At 34.4% G+C, this 18,551-nt stretch overlaps 2 protein-coding genes across 2 annotated transcripts; both read left to right on the top strand.

Moving 5' to 3' along the window:
• The first annotated feature begins 272 nt into the window (after nucleotides 1-272).
• Nucleotides 273-783, top strand: LOC145040868 (uncharacterized). The gene is made up of 2 exons (XM_078988758.1): nucleotides 273-381; nucleotides 443-783. Exons 1-2 carry the CDS (start codon nucleotides 273-275, stop codon nucleotides 781-783), a joined length of 450 nt encoding a protein of 149 aa, XP_078844884.1.
• A 2,818-nt stretch (nucleotides 784-3,601) lies between these two features.
• LOC145043976 (putative WRKY transcription factor 3) lies at nucleotides 3,602-6,129 on the top strand. The gene is made up of 4 exons (XM_078992772.1): nucleotides 3,602-4,328; nucleotides 4,645-5,231; nucleotides 5,317-5,490; nucleotides 5,568-6,129. The coding sequence occupies exons 1-4, from the start codon at nucleotides 3,891-3,893 to the stop codon at nucleotides 5,818-5,820; spliced, it is 1,452 nt and encodes a 483-aa protein (XP_078848898.1). The 5' UTR covers nucleotides 3,602-3,890; the 3' UTR covers nucleotides 5,821-6,129.
• Nucleotides 6,130-18,551: the final 12,422 nt, after the last annotated feature.

Below are 18,551 nucleotides of genomic sequence, written 5' to 3'. Positions count from 1 at the left end.
GGTCAGGGTAAGAAGCTTAAGACCTCTGATCCTCCCAGCAGAGGCCAGCAGGGTCGGGGCCGCTGTGCCAAGTGCTGCAGGCAACATTTTGTAGCCTGTCAGGTGTTAGGTTCATCATGTTATGTGTGTAGCTAACCGGGCCACATGAGCAGGGATTGCCCCAAGAAGGGCTTGATTTGTTTCCATTACAACCAGACAAGTCATAAAAGGCTGAATGTCCGTGGTTGTCTAGAGGAGGAGGAGGAGCAGTGGCAACGCTTGTGCCCGCCACAATGAGTATCACCGATGGACGCCCGGTTAAGTCGGAGGCTCCTGCAGTGAAGAGTCACACATTTCAGCTAACTATGGAGGAGGCTCGAGCAGCGTCGGACATCGTGATTGGTATGTGATCCTTTTCTGCTTTATTTATTTTATATGCTTATGTTGTTATGATTTTGTATAGGGGCCTTTTTGGTTAATGGATTGTCGACTTATGTTCTTTTTTATTTAGGGGATACCCGATCATTTGTATCCCTTGCACTCGGCAAGAAGTTTCGAGATGCTCCAGGAACTTTGGATTCCCCACTTGAGGTGGAGATTTCGGATGACCACACTGTGAGCGCTGCGAGGGTTTTTCGGATGAGTGTTTTGAATATGTTTGGGGAGAGGTTTCTTATTAATCTGGTTTTGATTCCTTTAAGAGGATTGAAAGTGATCATCGGGATTGATTGGTTGGTGCCCAATGGGGCCATGATAGATTGTGAGCGTCATCTGGTGAAGGTTCGAACCCAAAGTAGGGGATAACTGGTTATTCATGGGTAGAGAGCCTCGCATGGGCCAACTCTCTTTTTGGTTGCGAGGGCTAGGAGACTTCTTCAGCAGGGTTGTTCGGGGTTCTTGGCTTATGTATCAGATACGAGGGTGGAGGCCACGTCAGAGATGGGTGGGGTACCTATTATGCGGGATTTTACGGATGTATTTCTAGAGGAGTTGCCTGGGATGCCTCTCGAGAGGCACCGTATCGTCTGGCTCCGCCTGAGATGCAGGAGTTATCTACGCAACTTCAGGAGCTGCTAGACTGGGGATTCACTCGTCCGAGCAGTGACCAGTTCCCCGTGGGGACCACCGATCCTATTTATGAAAAAGAAGGATGGATCACACAGGATGTGTATCGATTATCAGTAGCTGAACAAGCTAACTGTGAAGAACCATTATCCGTTTCCGAGGATTGATAATCTATTCGATCAGCTTCAGGGTGCATCTTGGTTTTCCAAGATTGATCTTCGGTCAGTGTATCATCAGATGAGGATCAGCACCATGATGTCATCGATAGGTCTTTGGGGGGAAAATGCATGGTAGTTTTAGGATGGAACTTGCGCCATGGGATCTTCCCATTGGACCCCACAAGGGACGCTACCCCTGAACCATGTATACCCGAATTCATATTTAACACTCCGCACCTTCAGTCTCGAATGGTAAACTAAACCCGACATTTCTCGACAATAATATTTATTGATAATACTAAAATTACCAACATCGAATTGGGTTGGTTCCTTTGCCGTCAAGAAACATGTGGTTCTAACACTTTAATTAAGTTTTAATACAAGTCATTATAAAAGTGTCATGTAAGCCCATTAAGGACTATAATCGTTTAAAGAGACTAAAAGATTATAATTTTGGAAATTTCGTTACGTAAAAATGAACAAAATTAAGTTAAGTTAGTAAAAGTAGATAAACAGAATAGTTCATTGGTCATTTCTGAAATTCTCTCTAAAGTTAAAACAATATTACTTATGAATTATGATACCCCCGATTAAAAGCACTAAAAAGAGACGATTTTAGAACGTTAATTACCTCAAAATAAATAAAAATAAGTTCAAATACTAAAAGTGACCAGATAAAATAGTTCGTAGGTTTTTGTCCCAACATTTTACTATGTAAAATATATCTCTATCTTCTAACGTAGGTAAGACTGTTTATATTTCAATTTTCTTTCCCTCATTTGGTTGTGGATTTGAGTTTGATTATTGTTGTTGAATTAAAAAAAAAAAAAAAAAAATACACAACCGTGAAACATTTTATTAGAATATATAATTAAAAAAAGTATAATGAAGTACATGTTTATTTCACCTTTATAATACAAAGCCAAACAACTCTTTGGGGTGGTCCTTCGGAGTAAATATGAGATGGTCCTACGAGTAAACACGAGATTGTGCTCTTATGTTGTTGCCCTCTTTTATGGTATTTGTCTAAGGATATTCTATAATCAATCTATTAGTGTTTGATTCTTGTACAAACGAATTAAACATAAATACAAATACTTTTTAAATGAAGTACTGAACGAAAATAATACCAACACTAAAAAAACAAACACTCGAACATACAACTAAAATATATTGAAGAAAAAACAAAAAAAGGAATAGATATTAATATTATGCATAAATGATGAGTTCCTTTTTAAATAGTAACATTTTTTTATTTCTACAGCTAACTTATTTTAAATGAATTATATTGGTGGCCCTTAAACCTACCATTACGTTTAAGACATAAATTTATTTTTTGCGAATTGACATGCTGTCCTACATAATTGAAGAATTAACGTGGGCGGATTATGCGGGTTTGGTTTTGTTTGCAAATTGAAATATTAGACTCACTGAAACCAATTTTGACATGTTTTTCAGTTTTAAGATCTTTAAAATGAGTTTGATTCAGTGACTTATCACTTGCCATGTGTAGCTTTTAGAAAGAAAAAAATAATCAAAGTAAAAAAGCCACTTTGTGATAAAATGGCCACATCAAACATGAGGCAAAAAGAAATAATATTTTTTTATTTAAACATATGAAAGCCGCCACATGAATCCAGATTGTAATTGTATGTCTAAGGTGGAGGCTATTAACACATTCCAATTCACTCAATCTAGTTCTTATATTTTTTTCTTTATCGGTTTTATTATTATTATCTTATTTTTTCTAACCAATAACACGAAAATTCATCTTTCTAATTCATTCAGCTCATTTAATTAAACACTAATATAAAAAATAAAAGATACAATTTTCAACTATCAACATTCAACTAATAGCTACCGTTAGTTTTGTTCGATTTGTCCGGTTTTAACCATTTTATAAAATGTTTGATGAGTTATATACGATTTATTTTATTACAATATGAAGATGGCTATTTTGTGAGAATCGAAATAGTTAGGTGATGGAATCCTCTTTTCTTTATTTCATCATCGTTTTCAAAAAGTTAGATGTTTATGTTTAAATAATCATTTAATTTATTGTTAAACGATAAAACTTATAAAAGGAATTTGTGGGGACCTATCTATGTAATATTTTATGAACTTTTTTAGTAAACAAACTTAAACAAATCTAAAATTTTCTTTTAATTGCTTTACTTCTGATTAAATCTTTTGGCTTTTAAACTTAATAGTCTTTTGGGTACTACAATATGAAGGTTTTTGGATATTAAAATATGATTACTGAATTTTTTGGGATAGTTGAATCAGAATTCAAAAGTTTAAAAGATATTATTTAAAGGGGTTGAAAGTGGATATAGAGAATTATTGGAGGGCTATTTATGTAGTTATCTCGAATTATTATTATTGTATTTCCCACCATAAGAGGATAAGATCGAGATGCGCGACACACAGACACCCTCTGCCCTCTGTAAACTGCTGTTCGTATACGGAATTTAAAACTCGATTGGAGCAAGTAGATACGTAATAATTCGCAATTAAACCCCCAAAATCATTTGCAGCAGTTTTTAGATCGGAATCATGGCTGAATTTAGAGAGAGAAACCGTGTGAGAAAGTGAAAACTGAATGCGGCGGCTACAACCACAATCACCACCACCACCACCATCCAGCAATCTGTAAGTTCATACAGGCTGTATAGTAGAAAGACAGTCATGGCGGAGACAAACGGAGGGTCAGCAGCAGCACCACCACCACAACAACCACGGCGAGTTCCTCCAATGATTGCGCTTCCACCACAAACTTCGTTCGAAACCCTATTCACCGGCGGACCTGGACCAGGGTTCAGCCCTGGACCGATGACCCTCATCTCGAATTTCTTCTCCGATCATAACACCGACATCGATTGCCGCTCGTTTTCTCAGCTTCTCGCCGGCGCCATGGCGTCCCCTGCATCTCAAATCCCACCGACTTCTATGTTTGACGATTGTTCTTCCTCTAAACAACCTGATTCAGAAAAGAAACAAGGGGGATTCAAGCAAAATCGACCCATGGATTTGGTAATCGCCCAATCCCCATCTGGGTTCATGTTCCCATCTACGTTTAGTCCTTCTGGATTACTCAATTCCCCAGGGTTTTTCTCACCTCTTCAGGTATTGCATCTTATACGAATCGTTAACTGTTTATCAATGATTGTTAATTAAAACCTTTCCTGGGCATTCGATCTTGTATAATTTGAATAGAAAAGTAGAAACCCCAATGATTATACACCTAATCGTATGATACATCCTGTCTGATTGGTATCTACGTCACTTTTCTCCAACAAAAAAGGCAACTTTTTGACTTTTAACGTCAAACGAACATATTTTCAACATCAAATCCGACTTAAATCTCAACTTTTTTTGACTAAATTGCACATCAAAACAAGCGTTGAAAATTGATAAAAGTACGTTGCTATTTCTTATATAGAGTCCATTCGGCATGTCTCACCAACAAGCATTAGCTCACGTGACAGCACAAGCCGCATTATCCCAATCATATTTCAATCAAATCCAACCCGAAACCCAAAACAAATCATCACACGAAGAACCACAAATAGTCAACACAAAGTCAGACCTCTCAGACTCCCAAATCGGGTCACCCGATGACGTGTCGTTTTCCCAATCTGACATCAGCGAACCCCGCCACGTCATCACCGCACCTACCGACACCAATGACGGGTACAATTGGAGAAAATACGGGCAGAAACAGGTCAAAGCAAGCGAGCATCCTCGAAGCTACTACAAATGCACACACGCAAACTGCCCGGTGAAGAAAAAAGTCGGGCAGTCTTTCGATGGGCATATAAGTGACATTGTGTATAAAGGTCAACACAATCACGACCCACCATTGGTAAATAAGAGAGGTAAAGAAACTGCTGATGTCAGCAAACCGAGTAATTATCAATATGAGTCAGGGGTAGTTGAGGCTGCTGCCCGACCTGCCCGTGATATCCCTCGGTCAAATGAGTTGATTAGAATCGATGAATCGGATGATGAACCTAATCCAAAAAGAAGGTATATTTGTTTCGAATCTTATGTATATGTTTTATTTATTTATTTATTTATTTTGTTTGAACGTTTTTATGATGTGTATGTGCAGGAACACGGAAGTTGGGCCTGTGGCTGCGCCCGTGGAATCGAATTTTTCTCATAGTAAGATGGTGGCAGAACCGAAAATAGTGGTGCAAACACGAAGTGAAGTTGATCTTTTGGATGATGGATTTAAGTGGAGAAAATATGGTCAGAAAGTGGTCAAAGGGAATACTAATCCAAGGTATAACTAAATTTAATTCTCATGATTTAAACTTATGTGAAAATGAGTCGATTTGGTATTTTTTTAAAATGTTGCAGGAGTTATTATAAATGCACGTATGCAGGATGCAATGTGCGAAAGCATGTAGAGCGGGCCCCATCGGATCCGAAATCAGTGGTGACAACATACGAAGGAAAACATAATCATGATATACCTGTATCTAGGCATCGAGCCTACAACACTGAAAAGGGTACAAATGTAAAATCATCGACACAACGTAAAGAAACCAAATTTGGAAACAATGATAGGCCTGTTCTTTTACAGATGAAAGAAGAGAAAATCACTGCGTAAAACTTAAACTATCGTTTTTTTTTTTTTTAATAGAACTTGTAATGAAATATCAGATAGGGGTTGTTATTTATGGTTGATATTATAAAAGAAGAATACTATAATAGTACATTTTAAATGGGAGTCTTGAGTCTTGTTTTGTAGTTTGTGTATTTGATTGGTTATTGAAGATACATATGATGTACAAAATGGTTATGTTGTTTGTCGCGAGTTGATTGTGTGCCTTGTATGCACGATATTCGCCCAATTTGTTGTACACGAAAAGCGTTTTTATTTTATATTTTTAATGGTATATATATGATGTTTACTCAATTTTGTTTTGTAGGGTTTTTTTTTTGTTCAAATTTGCATAGAATGAGCAACGATGTTGATTATAATAGATGTAACACGTTTAATACATATACTTATGGTGGGTTGAACAATGTTATATTTTATTCTTATTGAGTCAAATAGATAAGATTGAAAAAGTTACGTAAAATGAGACAAGTCAAATGGTTGTACAAGAGAGGAACAGGTTGGGAGTCATGTAATATATGCAATTGTTGATGTTATACAGTCTCTTATTGTTTGATTGAGAGAAACATGTTATTATTATTATAACGACGTGTTTTTGACTTAATGTGATCATATGCAACATATTAGAGCATCTACAGGGATTCTGATCAAGAAAATTGTCTGGAAGTAGGGTGTGCAAATTCTATGGCTTCATTGAAATTCAGTTTTGTGATTAAATGCAAGTACAAATTTTTTGTTTGCTCATTATAAATTGTTATGTTTTAGATTTGTTTGGTATGTGGAATCCCTATACAAATTAGTTTTATATAAAGGTAGAGTTTCATGAAGCACACCAAATAACTGATTAAAGTCCTCAAAGAAACTAAACGTGTTTTTGGATGAAGAGTAGGGCTGATGAGTATTTTGTACACAACAATGTATTTGGAAAATCCCAAGCCTGAGTATAAAGAACGAATACCCCTTTTGTATCAATATGTCATACAACCGTGGGGAGAAAACATATTTTTTAGGTGCAAGTTCTTTAAGACATGGAAAACCACAATAGGAACATTTTTTTGAAAAGTGTTTTAGTTAGCAATGATTGAAATTTAGGCCCCATAGATGGTAATATTAAAAAAATGTATATGGCTTTCCTGTACTTCAAAACACTATGATACTGATTTATTAGATTTGCAGAAGTGATAATATTCAATCAATAAATTGCCATATAATATACTAGACCAATGAGGTAGGTTATTTGGGTTGGAAATATAAAACCTTTTGACAAATAATGTGTATTAAGACAAAAAAAATTGTCATACAAAAACTATTCATCTATAAGTAAAATTAAGTATTTATATTAAATTATACATACCTTAGGGAGTGTTTGGTTAAACTTATTTAAGCTCTTTTTTAACTTATTACCAGTTCTACACCGGTATAAACTAAAATAAGTGTTTTGATATAAATAGTTTATACCAGTAATAAATCAAAATCCAGTAAAACACTCATAACTTATCAACTTATAAGCAATAACTATAAGTTGAAAAGTATTTATGATTTTTCATAAATTTAACCAAACACCCTCTAATAATAAAAGGTGTATAGAAAAAATTAATTGTAAAATCTTTAAAAAAAAAATTAATGATAAAATATATACACCATAACACTTATATCTATATTGCAATGAGAAGTGTTATGTCACATAATACAATCCAAGATGATGAGAGAGAGGGATATTGGTCTGGTTGCGATCTCACTAAGGGTATCCACTATGCATTGAACTCCATAGAATTCAATGGATTGTCATATTATCTTTCTACAATCCATACAACTCTATCATTTTTTTTTCCTACAATGCATTGAACTCTACAAAGTTTAATAGAATGTTATAAAATCTCCCTATCTAATAAACGAAAGTAATATGCCACGTGTTGCTTCAAAAACACTAATTTCATCCTAACTTAAATACCTTTTTTGCCCCTCTATTATTTCATCTTCTATAACCACCTCATTATCATTATAACCACGCCATTATATAATAACAGTTGTCCATGTCATTTTAAATCGGCATTTAATATCAGCTTTTTATGGTATCTGATCTGTATTAAAATTTAATGTGATACCTTTGAAATAGATACCCGATTCAGTCATCTGATATCATATTAAGGTATGATGATATATAAGATATGATATAAATTGCAATTAATTTGATTTATTTGTTCCTTTTAATCATATTTGGTTCTATATATACTTGAAAAAATATTTAATGATCATTTTAATCGACCTTTACGAAATACGACGCTCTGCAGGAAAGAAGACCAACAAGTTATGGGTGTGAAGATGCTCCGAGTTTTGCATAATCTTTTTGGTACACTCTAGATTCTTGAAAAAGTTGTAAATTTTTTCAGAAGTTAATGCAATAAAGAATTAATATTGATTGTCTCGACTGCTGTTGTTTTTAATCCTGGGTTAGTATAAGAATTGGTAATATACAAGAATATGTTCTTAAGTTCTAGGCGTGAAGATACTCCGACTTTTGCATAATCTGTTTTGTACACTCTTGATTCTTGAAAAAGTTGTTAGTTTTTCCAGAAGTTAATACAATAAAGAATTAATTTTGATTGTCTCGATTGTTGTTGTTTTTAATCATGGGTTAGTATAAAGATTGTATATAATTAAATTTAGTTTTATTCTTGAAAACAAAAAATAACAGTGGAATGACAAATTAACTTCATTTCTTAATTACTCGTGGTGTTCAACCAAGTAAAAGATAAACATGATTATTCTTTGTACATAATGTCCATAAATAATTGTTTTACTTTTTTGTGTGTTTATATTTCATATTGTGATGTTGTTCTTATTATTAGTAGTCCATGGATATAATGATAATTTTCTATGTGTTTATATTTCAATGAACACAGTGTGTTCCATAATAAAGTCAAATTACCATATACAAGTGTATATTGATTGTTTATTTTTCATAATTTTTATTTTAACGACCTTAGTTTAATAATAAAGTCAAGGGTACCTGCATGTTCATATATTTTCTCTTGTGACCAGTAAAAAAAAGAATACGATAGGATAGATAAATATTTTTTTGTGCTAACTTTTGTAGGATATAGGGATCAATGTCAGATGTTAACCCCACTATAGTAAAATCAATTGAGATGATATTGATGGATGGGATGGTAAAATCCTATTCCAATAAGATTATTCTTTTTCATTGTTAACCAAATTCTGTTCATTAAAATACAATTGTTTAACATTATATAATATTCTTATCCTACGTGAATAGTGTACTAAAATCCGAACACGTGTCTATCCAAGAGATTTTCAAGGTTTGAATCGAAATTGAAAGAAGATGAAGTTGTTTTCATCCGATCCCCCACTATCGCTCCCAATAGATACAAATTTAAAATAAGTGATGTAAAGGACAAATTAAACTTGCATGGTAGAACAACTGTGAATGAGTATCTACACTTTCAATCCAAATCAACATATGGATTTTCTTGTGTTTCATTTGAAAGAATTATCTCTGCAACAACTACATCTAATGACTCAATTGGTAATTTCCCCCATTTTTTATTGTATATTATATTTTATACTTTAAATTTACATCATTTTGACATATTGTATTATATTCTTCTAGATGTCATTGGTGAAGTTGTTTCATTACGAAAACTTGATTCTTATGATGTCAACAAATCCAAACATAGGCTAACTTTACAGATCCGGAACTTAGAGTAACCATAATTTTTCTTATATAGTTTCTTATATTATATTCATTACTTTAAACTTTGTATGTGTTATTTTTGTATTATATATTCATTTAACCGTTATTATTTTTGCAGATGTTTGCAGGTTAGTGTGCCATTGTTCGGAGATATTGGATACCAACTGATTTCTTATATTGAAAATCATAAAGAAGTTGGCCATGTGATTGTTCTATTGCAATTCGCAAAAATTAATGTTTATAACGGTACATTTTTTTTATATAAAAAACAACTTTATTTTAGACTTTTATTATAATCATTCTTTTGAGTCTTTTATTTTGTTTCGTTAGGATCACCTTCAGTTAACAATCATTTTGATCATACTCGGATTTTCATAAATGCTAATCTTCAGGATATTCTTACCTTTACATAAAGGTAACAAGCTATTTTAATAATTCATTGGTTTTTTGTTTCTTTTAATAATTTTACTAATTTTATAATTAATCCCCTTAATAAAAAAAACAACATAGTTGGTCTACAATGACTTCAAAATCCTTCTTCTTCTTTGATTGTTGATATCTCTCAATCCTATTCTGAATATGATGAATTTTTGCTTAATCACAATGTTAAAAATATTGTCGATCTGCACGAACCACAAGATGTATGTGATTAAGAAATGCTGTTAAGATGACTAAATTCTTCAGATACCTCTTGTGGTTCGTGCAGATCGACAACATTTTTAACATTGTGATTAAGCAAAAAGTCATCATATTTAGAATATGATTGAGAGTTATCAACAGTCAAAAAAGAAGAAGGGTTATGAAGTCCTTGTAAACCAACCAAGTTGTTTTTTTTATTAAGGGGATTAATTATAAAATTAGTAAAGTTATTTAAAGAAACAAAAAACCAATGAATTGTTAAAATATTTTGTTACCTTTCTATAAAGGTAAGAATATCCGGAAGATCAAAATTTATGAAAATCCGAGTGTAATCAAAATGATTGTTAACGGAAGGTAGTCCTAATGAAGCAAAATAAAAGACTCAAAAGAATCATTAAAATAAAAAGCCTAAAATAAAGTCGCTTTTTATAAAAAAAAAGTACCATTATAGACATTAATATTTGCGAATTGCAACACAACAATCACACGACCAACTTCTTTATGATTTTCAATATAAGAAATCAGTTGGTATCCAATATCTCCGAATAATACCACGCTAACCTGTAAACCTCTGCAAAAATAATAATGGTTAAATGAATATATAATACAAAAATAACACATACAAAGTTTAAAGTAATGAATATAATATAAGAAATAATATAAGAAAAGTTATGGTTACTCTAAGTTCCGGATCTGTAAAGTTAGCCTACTGTTGAATATATTGATTTGTAAAGTTAGCCTACTGTTGAATATATTTTGTTACCTTTCTATAAAGTTAGCCTACTGTTCTGACCACGACGATGTTGTAGATGAAACAAAATATTATTATGATTGTAGATATATATCTGCATGTGAAGCATCATGGCGAATATTCGGATACGATGTTCATTACCTCTATCCTTTGGTGATTCGACTACCTTTTCATCTTCCTGATCAACAACAAGTCATATATGCTGCAGACGATGATATTGACAATGTTCTTGAACAGCCTTCAGTTGTTGCTTCTATGTTCACATCTTGGATAGAATGTAATAAAATTAATAAAGACACACAAAACTTACATATGTTGAATTTCCTACGAAGTTTGTTTGGAAACCTAATGGTAGGTTTTGGAAGCCAAGGAAAATTGGACGTTCAATAGGAAAAAATTCACTCGGTTTCACCTAAACTTGGCGAAGTCTACTTCTTACGGATTATTTTAAATAAAGTGAAAGGTCCAAAATCATTTGAAGAAATCCGTACAGTAAATGGTGAAGAATTTCCTTCTTTTGGAGATGCATGTTATGCTTTGGGCCTCTTAGATGACGACAAAGAATACATTGATGCAATTAAGGAAGCAAGTCATTCAGGAACTGGTTTTTATCTGCGTTTCTTATTTGTTATGATGTTAATGGCTAATAGTTTGGGTAGACCAGAGTTTTTCAGATTGTATTCTTTATGACCAACAACATAGATTAAAGTCTCCAGATATTCTAATTTTCTATCATTATTTGTAAAAAGAGATACTATATATCTTCAATATGCATTGTATAAACTTTTTATTACCATTAAACTGTTTGATATTATATTCTTTTTGACATATTGTTCATTGTACAGGTTTATCACTCAATGAATATCAACTTAAAAACCTGACTTTGTTCGAGATCGAACAAATTTTACTTCGTAACAACACCAGTCTTAAAAATCATACAAAAATGCCTTAGCATGATGTTGATTTTGTTTCTTCTTTAAAAAATCGCTTTATCATGGAGGTGTCATATCCCCGAACCAGACGGTGGAAACGTCCGAGGGCAGGTGACTTCATCTTGTAATATCATCACAATGCATATAAATGAATCAAAGGCAACATTATCACCATACATAAAATATACCAACCATCATAGTTTTATATAATTGTATTTATTTATAACAATACATCCAAAACATCAAGTATGGTGAGAAACAAAAATAAAACAAAAATCTCCATTCCTTATCGACGAACCTGTTGTAACGTGTTCCTGAGAATACTAGTTATTTTGAAAAGTGTAAACATATAAAAATGTTGGTGAGTTCATAAGCATGTTTGTATGAAAAGTTTTGTATCAGTTTCTAAACACCAGAAAATCCGATATTTTTTTGTAAAAGTAATTTGAGAGTTTTGTTTCAAATATTGTATTAGAGCATGTGTGATTTTGTTTGATAGTGTATAAAGATAGTTTCCCACAAAATCCTATATTTTCTGTATAATGAAAAGGTGTGGTCTTAACCCTAAGACCTAGGTAGTGAAAGTTTAAACGTGAATAGTAACTGTATAGTTTGTACTTTGTATCATGAGTATAGTATATGCATTCCATAAATTTATTTGTTTGTTATTCTCTATCTGAGTCACAATAACCATACTTGATATGACTGATATGTCTGTCATGACGTTCTTCAGGCGTCGGTTTCGGTAAGATATTTGTCACCCTAGACTGGGCCGTCTAGCTGTAGCGAACAACTCATGTGTAGGGGTGTCAACCCCATATAGATCTATACATAAATTTTCACTCTCCTTCCATGAGACTCTGGTTATAACTACATAACTTACAGTGTACGCTAGGTAGATACGAATGAAGGCGTGTTTCATAAGAGCCTTAACTAAATTTACGCGAATGGTGTATCCCATTATTTAACGTTATAAATAATGTTGCAAATGTGAATTTTGACTACAAACTAATAGTGATAAAAATATAATTGTTTTTATCTAAAGTGTCAAAATATTTGTTGTTATCGTGAATAACTTCTAGTTATCCCAAAGTATCGTGAATAATTTGAGTGTATTAGAATTCTCACTAACGGCCCGATTATTATAGTATTTGTCATAAAAGGCCCAATTTGAATGTCATTATCACACATGGCCTAATAGGAATGTCAATGGGCTTATAAGGCCTAATTAGATTAAAAATGTCGTAAAAAGTCCGTTTGTTACCAAAATGATCGTTTTAGTTCAAATAGTACCAAAATGACATAAAATGCCCACTTTTGTTAGAAATGACCCTTTTTCGCCCAACAAAACCGAAATTTGACAATAAAGGTCCACTTTTGTCAAAATTTGATATTTTGGCCCATTAAAGCCGAAAATTACAACAAAGGCCCATTTTTGTTAAATATAACATTTTAGGCTCAATAAAACTGTGCTTTGTCAACTAAGCCTATTTTTATGAAAAATGACACTTTAGGCCCAATAAAACCGTGAGTTGTCATATAAAGCCCATTTTTATGAAAAATGACACATTAGGCCCAATAAAACTGTGAGTTGTCACATAAAGCTCATTTTTATGAAAAATGACACTTTAGGCCCAATAAAACCGTGAGTAGTCACATAAAGCCCATTTTTATGAAAAATGACATTTTCAACCCATAAAACTGTGGATGTCATTAAAGGCCCAGTTTGTTCATCTTTCTTGTCAAGTATAGCTCTTTTGTATACTTTCTTTAGTTGTATAGTAACTTTTAACATGTTAATATTTCCAAGCATCATAAAAAGCCACATTGAACACTTGTTTACTACATCTTCAAAATGTCACACCCCCGAACCAGATGGGAGAAACGTCCTGGGGCTCGTGTGACTAACAATTGAATTAGCATCACAAAGAATACACATGAAACATAACACATTCATCACCAACATTACATTTAACAACCAACATTGTTCACATCAAGTACATTGTTATAAGTTACATAGTTTCAAGTATTAAAAGTACGATAAGTGATCTTACACAAAATAGATCCATACATTCTTGAAAATCCTTCGTGCTTAACGATTACCTAACAATACAAGTTATTTTGAAAACGGTCAACATATATAATGTTGGTGAGTTGATAAGTATGGTTGAATAAAAGTCTTTGTATCTTTCGAAAAAACCCAGAAAATCCGATATTTTATGTAAATTGTCTGAAAATGATGTGAAAATCAAATATAAATGCATGTGTGAATTTCATAGTTATAACATATATAAGTGTAGTTTAGATTCATTGTACTGTGAATAAGTGATAAATGTATATGAATATTTTCCCCAGAAAATCTGATATTTTCTGTTTTATAACAATATTTAGGTTCTTGTATCATTAAATAAGTCGTTTTGCATTGACACAATCGAAGAGTTAATCTTCGAAATGTTAAATTTGGTATTGAATCCCTATATGAGTCGTTATAACCATGCATGATAATGACAAAGTTGCCCGTCTTGGTACATTTTTCAAATGTCGATATTGCTCAAGATTGTGTCGCCCTAGACTGGCCTAGTCCAGCTGTAGCGAATAGATAAGGCATGGGGGGTCACCCCATATAGATCTATACACAAACGCCCGCTTTCCCACCAAGAAACTCTGATTATAACTACAGGCTACGATTGTACACTCAGAGGTGCCAACCGATATGTCTCATTAAATTCTCACCCCTTTTGTACTATGTTTAATGTGTACGTATATATGGTATGTTTTCGTATTTGAAAGGTACATATATAAGTATACGAAGTTTAATGATTACGTAAAGGTATAGTTACGATCTACTAGCATGTGAATTTTCATTCCAAGCCCAATTAGCATGTAAATAGACCACAAAGGCCTAAAAGTTTCCCTTTTTCACAAATTTTGGGCCCAAAAGTTTGGCCCATTAAGCTAAAACTTACATTTTTTTCCCTTTGGAAAGTATGTTTAATATAAAAATCCCTTTTTTTTCCCTTTGGAAAGTATGTTTAATATAAAAATCCCTTTTTATACAAGTAGGACCTGTTTGATCCATATAAAAACATAATTGTCGCTTTTTACCCTTGTCTTTTGTTATCTTGATAATTTTGGCCCTTAACAAAGTTTTTGCCTTAAATTTATGTATCTTAAACATATAACACTTTTAACTTGATAGTTTGACGTATAGGTGGTCTTAGTTCATGGATCTTAACTCAATGTTACTAAAGAATTCGTGATTTGCCAATATCTAACATATTTTTACAACATAAACTAAGAAATCACACAAGCCATGCATATAAAACATAGATCTACACATTTTACTTGTATTCTCCCCCAAAAATCATGTAAAAATGAAAAACGATGGGGTATGAACTCACCTTTGATTTATGTTTCGGTTTTTGAAGAAGGAATGGAAAAGATTTTGGTCCTAGAAACACCTTGAAGTGGATCTCGAGCTTATGAAGCTTCTAAGGTGTGATCATGGAATAAAACTATGCAAGAAGGAGTTTTTCATGTTATGGTGAAAGAAGATACTTGTGTTTAACAATAACTTACCAAATATTGGAATGACTTGATGAAGATCCTTAGAATTCTAGCCAATTTTCGAGATCTTAGAGGAAGGAGGAGCTTCTTTGAGAGTGTTTGGAGAGTGCTTGGAAAGTCATTGGAATAATGTGGGTGTGTGTGCTTAGCTCTCGGCCGAGATATCAAGAAGAGAGGGGAAAGAAGGATGAGGGGACAGTAACACCGTAAATATTAGAACAAATTTTCACTTTTGTAACCCATAAAATATCATTTGAAATCATAAACAAATCATTATATCAACATTGTATCAATACAAAACCCAAGATCAATATATATATATATATATATATATATATATATATATATATATATAAACTTCAGTATGCGTCTGTACGTATCATGCTGGCGCCTTCCCGCGATCATCGTTGGTACCTGAAACACATAACACATAACACTGTAAGCATAAATGCTTAGTGAGTTCCCCAAAATACCACTCTAACACATAATAGCCACTCGAGGCTGTAACTCTGTTGACCCTCAGGTCTATGTGTCTCAGTGGGGCCCTCCAGGCCCAACTCTCTATGGGCCCTCTGGCCTTAACTCTGTGGACCCGAAGGTCCTAACTCTGTAACTCTAAATCATACATAGCACATATCACAATAAATCATAGCACATAAACAACATGCAATTACACTGGCATATAACTCTAAAATACTCTATCACATAACTCTGTTACCATACTAGGTAAAGTATAGTGAGAAGACTCACCTCAGGCGTCTCGGTAAATCTCTGACTCGGTAGGAATATTGCCTAGTCTTTGCCGATTCACATGAAGTAAATACTCTTCTAAATATAATTCTTAAGACTAGACTCAACCTGCCTTTGGCACCCTTAGGAGGGAAAAAAGATACTTTACCCCCCTCTCGATACAAGTACTCCATTGACGAAACCCTAAAAGTCAACGGTCACACTTTGACCCTACTCGCCGAGTGCACCCTGGTGACTCGGCGAGTTCACACATGTTCTTTAACACTTTGTCCCGCTTGGCACGCCGAGTCCCTCCCTATGCTTGACAAGTCATACTAGGCATGAATCGCGGGGCCACCACGACTCAACTCGCCGAGTCTCAAGAACAACTCGGCGAGTACCGCCTTGAACTCCAGTCCTCTAACTCCCTTCTGACTCACTGAGTCATCCCTCAACTCAGCAAGTCTACCCATTGAGCAATTTACGTGAAACCCTAACCCTACTCGCCGAGTCTCAAGAACAACTCGGCGAGTTCATGCCATGCACAAACTCTACTGGCCTCCTGAGGTCAGATCTGTTTCCCTAAATCAAAGATCTGGCCTTCCCAAGCATGAATGTCACGTAAAGCTCGAAACTTGATGCTTATATAACAACAACAAGGCATCAAAAGGAGATTTAGTCCAAAAAATGACAACCTAAGTCCAATAACCCCAAACTGATCCATAAAGCTCCAAGGGTTAAGGTCTCTGGACCTCTTTGAGTCCAGATCCAAGGCACAAACTCGAAGAGGGACCATTTGCTCCACATAATTACTCTCCAAAGGGGTTAGAAAACCCTAATTCTAATGATCAACACCAAAACTGAAGGAGGTTCGAACTATTACCTCAAATGAAGTCTCTGAATCTGTGGAACTGCTAGAATCGCACCTCCCCTCTTGCTCTTGCACCTCCTTCTTGCCAAACCAAAGATACAAGGATCAAAAGTGACTTCTTCTTCCTCACAACGATTTGGCTCACTTAGGGTTCTCTCAATGGATCGGTATCCGCAATGAGAGGCTATAAGTGCCCTTAAATAGGCTCCAAACCCGGGGATTTAGGGTTTCATTAAACAGCGTGGACTCGCCGAGTCCACTCATGGACTCGTCGAGTCCAAAGTGAATCCGGATGAACAATCATGACCCTACTCGGCGACTCTACACATCAACTCGCCGAGTTCTTTCTCATAATTCAAAATAATTAAATAAAATAATATACCTGGAAAAACGGCTATTACAATTCTCCCCCACTAGAATCGGACTTCGCCCTTGAAGTCTCACTCTGGAAATAACTTCGGATGCTGCTCACGCATCTCACGCTCCGACTCCCAAGTCAGCTCGGACCCCTTCCAATGCTGCCACTGAACCAAAACCAGAGGCACTTCCTTGTTCCTCAAAACCTTGATCTTCCGATACCTGATCACCACCGGTCTCTCAGCATAATTGAGGCTCGCATCCACCTGAATGTCCTCCAATGGCACCACTACCGACTCATGTACTATACACTTCCGCAACTGCGATATGTGGAAAGTGTCATGAATCTGACCCAACTTTGCAGGTAGCTCCTGTTGGATAAGGTGTCTAAGTCCATAACTTATTTGGTATATACTTGACCCGACCGGCATGGTCCATTTGGGTTGCATCTCATCCAAACTATTATGGATAATTTTATGAGAGTTATACACATATGTTTATTAATATATTATGAGTTATAATATATTAATATGAAGTTACGTTATTTAATTAGTTTTAGTCTTAAATTAATTATGAATTAATTTAGAGATTAAAAGGAAGACTAATTAAATTATGGGCTATTTGTTTTATATAGTGTGGGCTAATACTCATTTGTTAATGGGCTAGGCTTATGTGGAAGTCCATGGAGCTTTTAACCCATGGATCCTTGGAAAGGAAAAGACATGGGTTATTAGGGTTTCACCCTAACCATGCACACTATATAAGCATGCTTATGGAGCATGAAATGGAGCCTAAGAGAAAACTAGTGAACTAGTGTGTGTGTGCATGTGTGTGGCCGATTTTATACAAGGGTGTATACTCTCTCAAAGTTTTCCAAGAGTTTGTGGTGTTTGTGATTCCATTTGAGGCATTCACACTATTGGTGCTTGGCCCTCAAACTCCTTAGAACCAAACTCACCAAAAGGTATGTAATCCCTTCTAACTCTTTTATGTTGAAATGTTCCCCATGCCATGTTAGATAGGTTATAAACCTTGGAAAATTATTATTTTGCATGTATTTAGACAAACATAGATCCAAGGTTTATTAGGGTTGCATGCACACTTAGGAAGTGTTAGATTGCTCAAAACCCAACAGTGGTATCAGAGCCTAGGCTTGCT

Source organism: Lactuca saligna, chromosome 4 (assembly GCF_052625555.1).
Source record: "Lactuca saligna cultivar CGN05327 chromosome 4, ASM5262555v1, whole genome shotgun sequence".
Classification (NCBI taxonomy): Eukaryota; Viridiplantae; Streptophyta; class Magnoliopsida; order Asterales; family Asteraceae; genus Lactuca; species Lactuca saligna.
The sequence above is the reverse complement of the archived record's forward strand: the minus strand, read 5'-3'. Positions and strand labels throughout refer to the sequence as shown.

Excerpts from the sequence above, each read along its gene's own strand:
- LOC145043976 (XM_078992772.1), top strand. The coding sequence starts at position 3,891 with ATGGCGGAGACAAACGGAGGGTCAGCAGCAGCACCACCACCACAACAA. Across the intron at positions 4,329-4,644 it reads GGTTTTTCTCACCTCTTCAG|AGTCCATTCGGCATGTCTCA; the intron begins GTATTGCATCTT and ends TTTCTTATATAG. Across the intron at positions 5,232-5,316 it reads GAACCTAATCCAAAAAGAAG|GAACACGGAAGTTGGGCCTG; the intron begins GTATATTTGTTT and ends GTGTATGTGCAG.
- LOC145040868 (XM_078988758.1), top strand. The coding sequence starts at position 273 with ATGAGTATCACCGATGGACGCCCGGTTAAGTCGGAGGCTCCTGCAGTG. Across the intron at positions 382-442 it reads AGCGTCGGACATCGTGATTG|GGGCCTTTTTGGTTAATGGA; the intron begins GTATGTGATCCT and ends GATTTTGTATAG.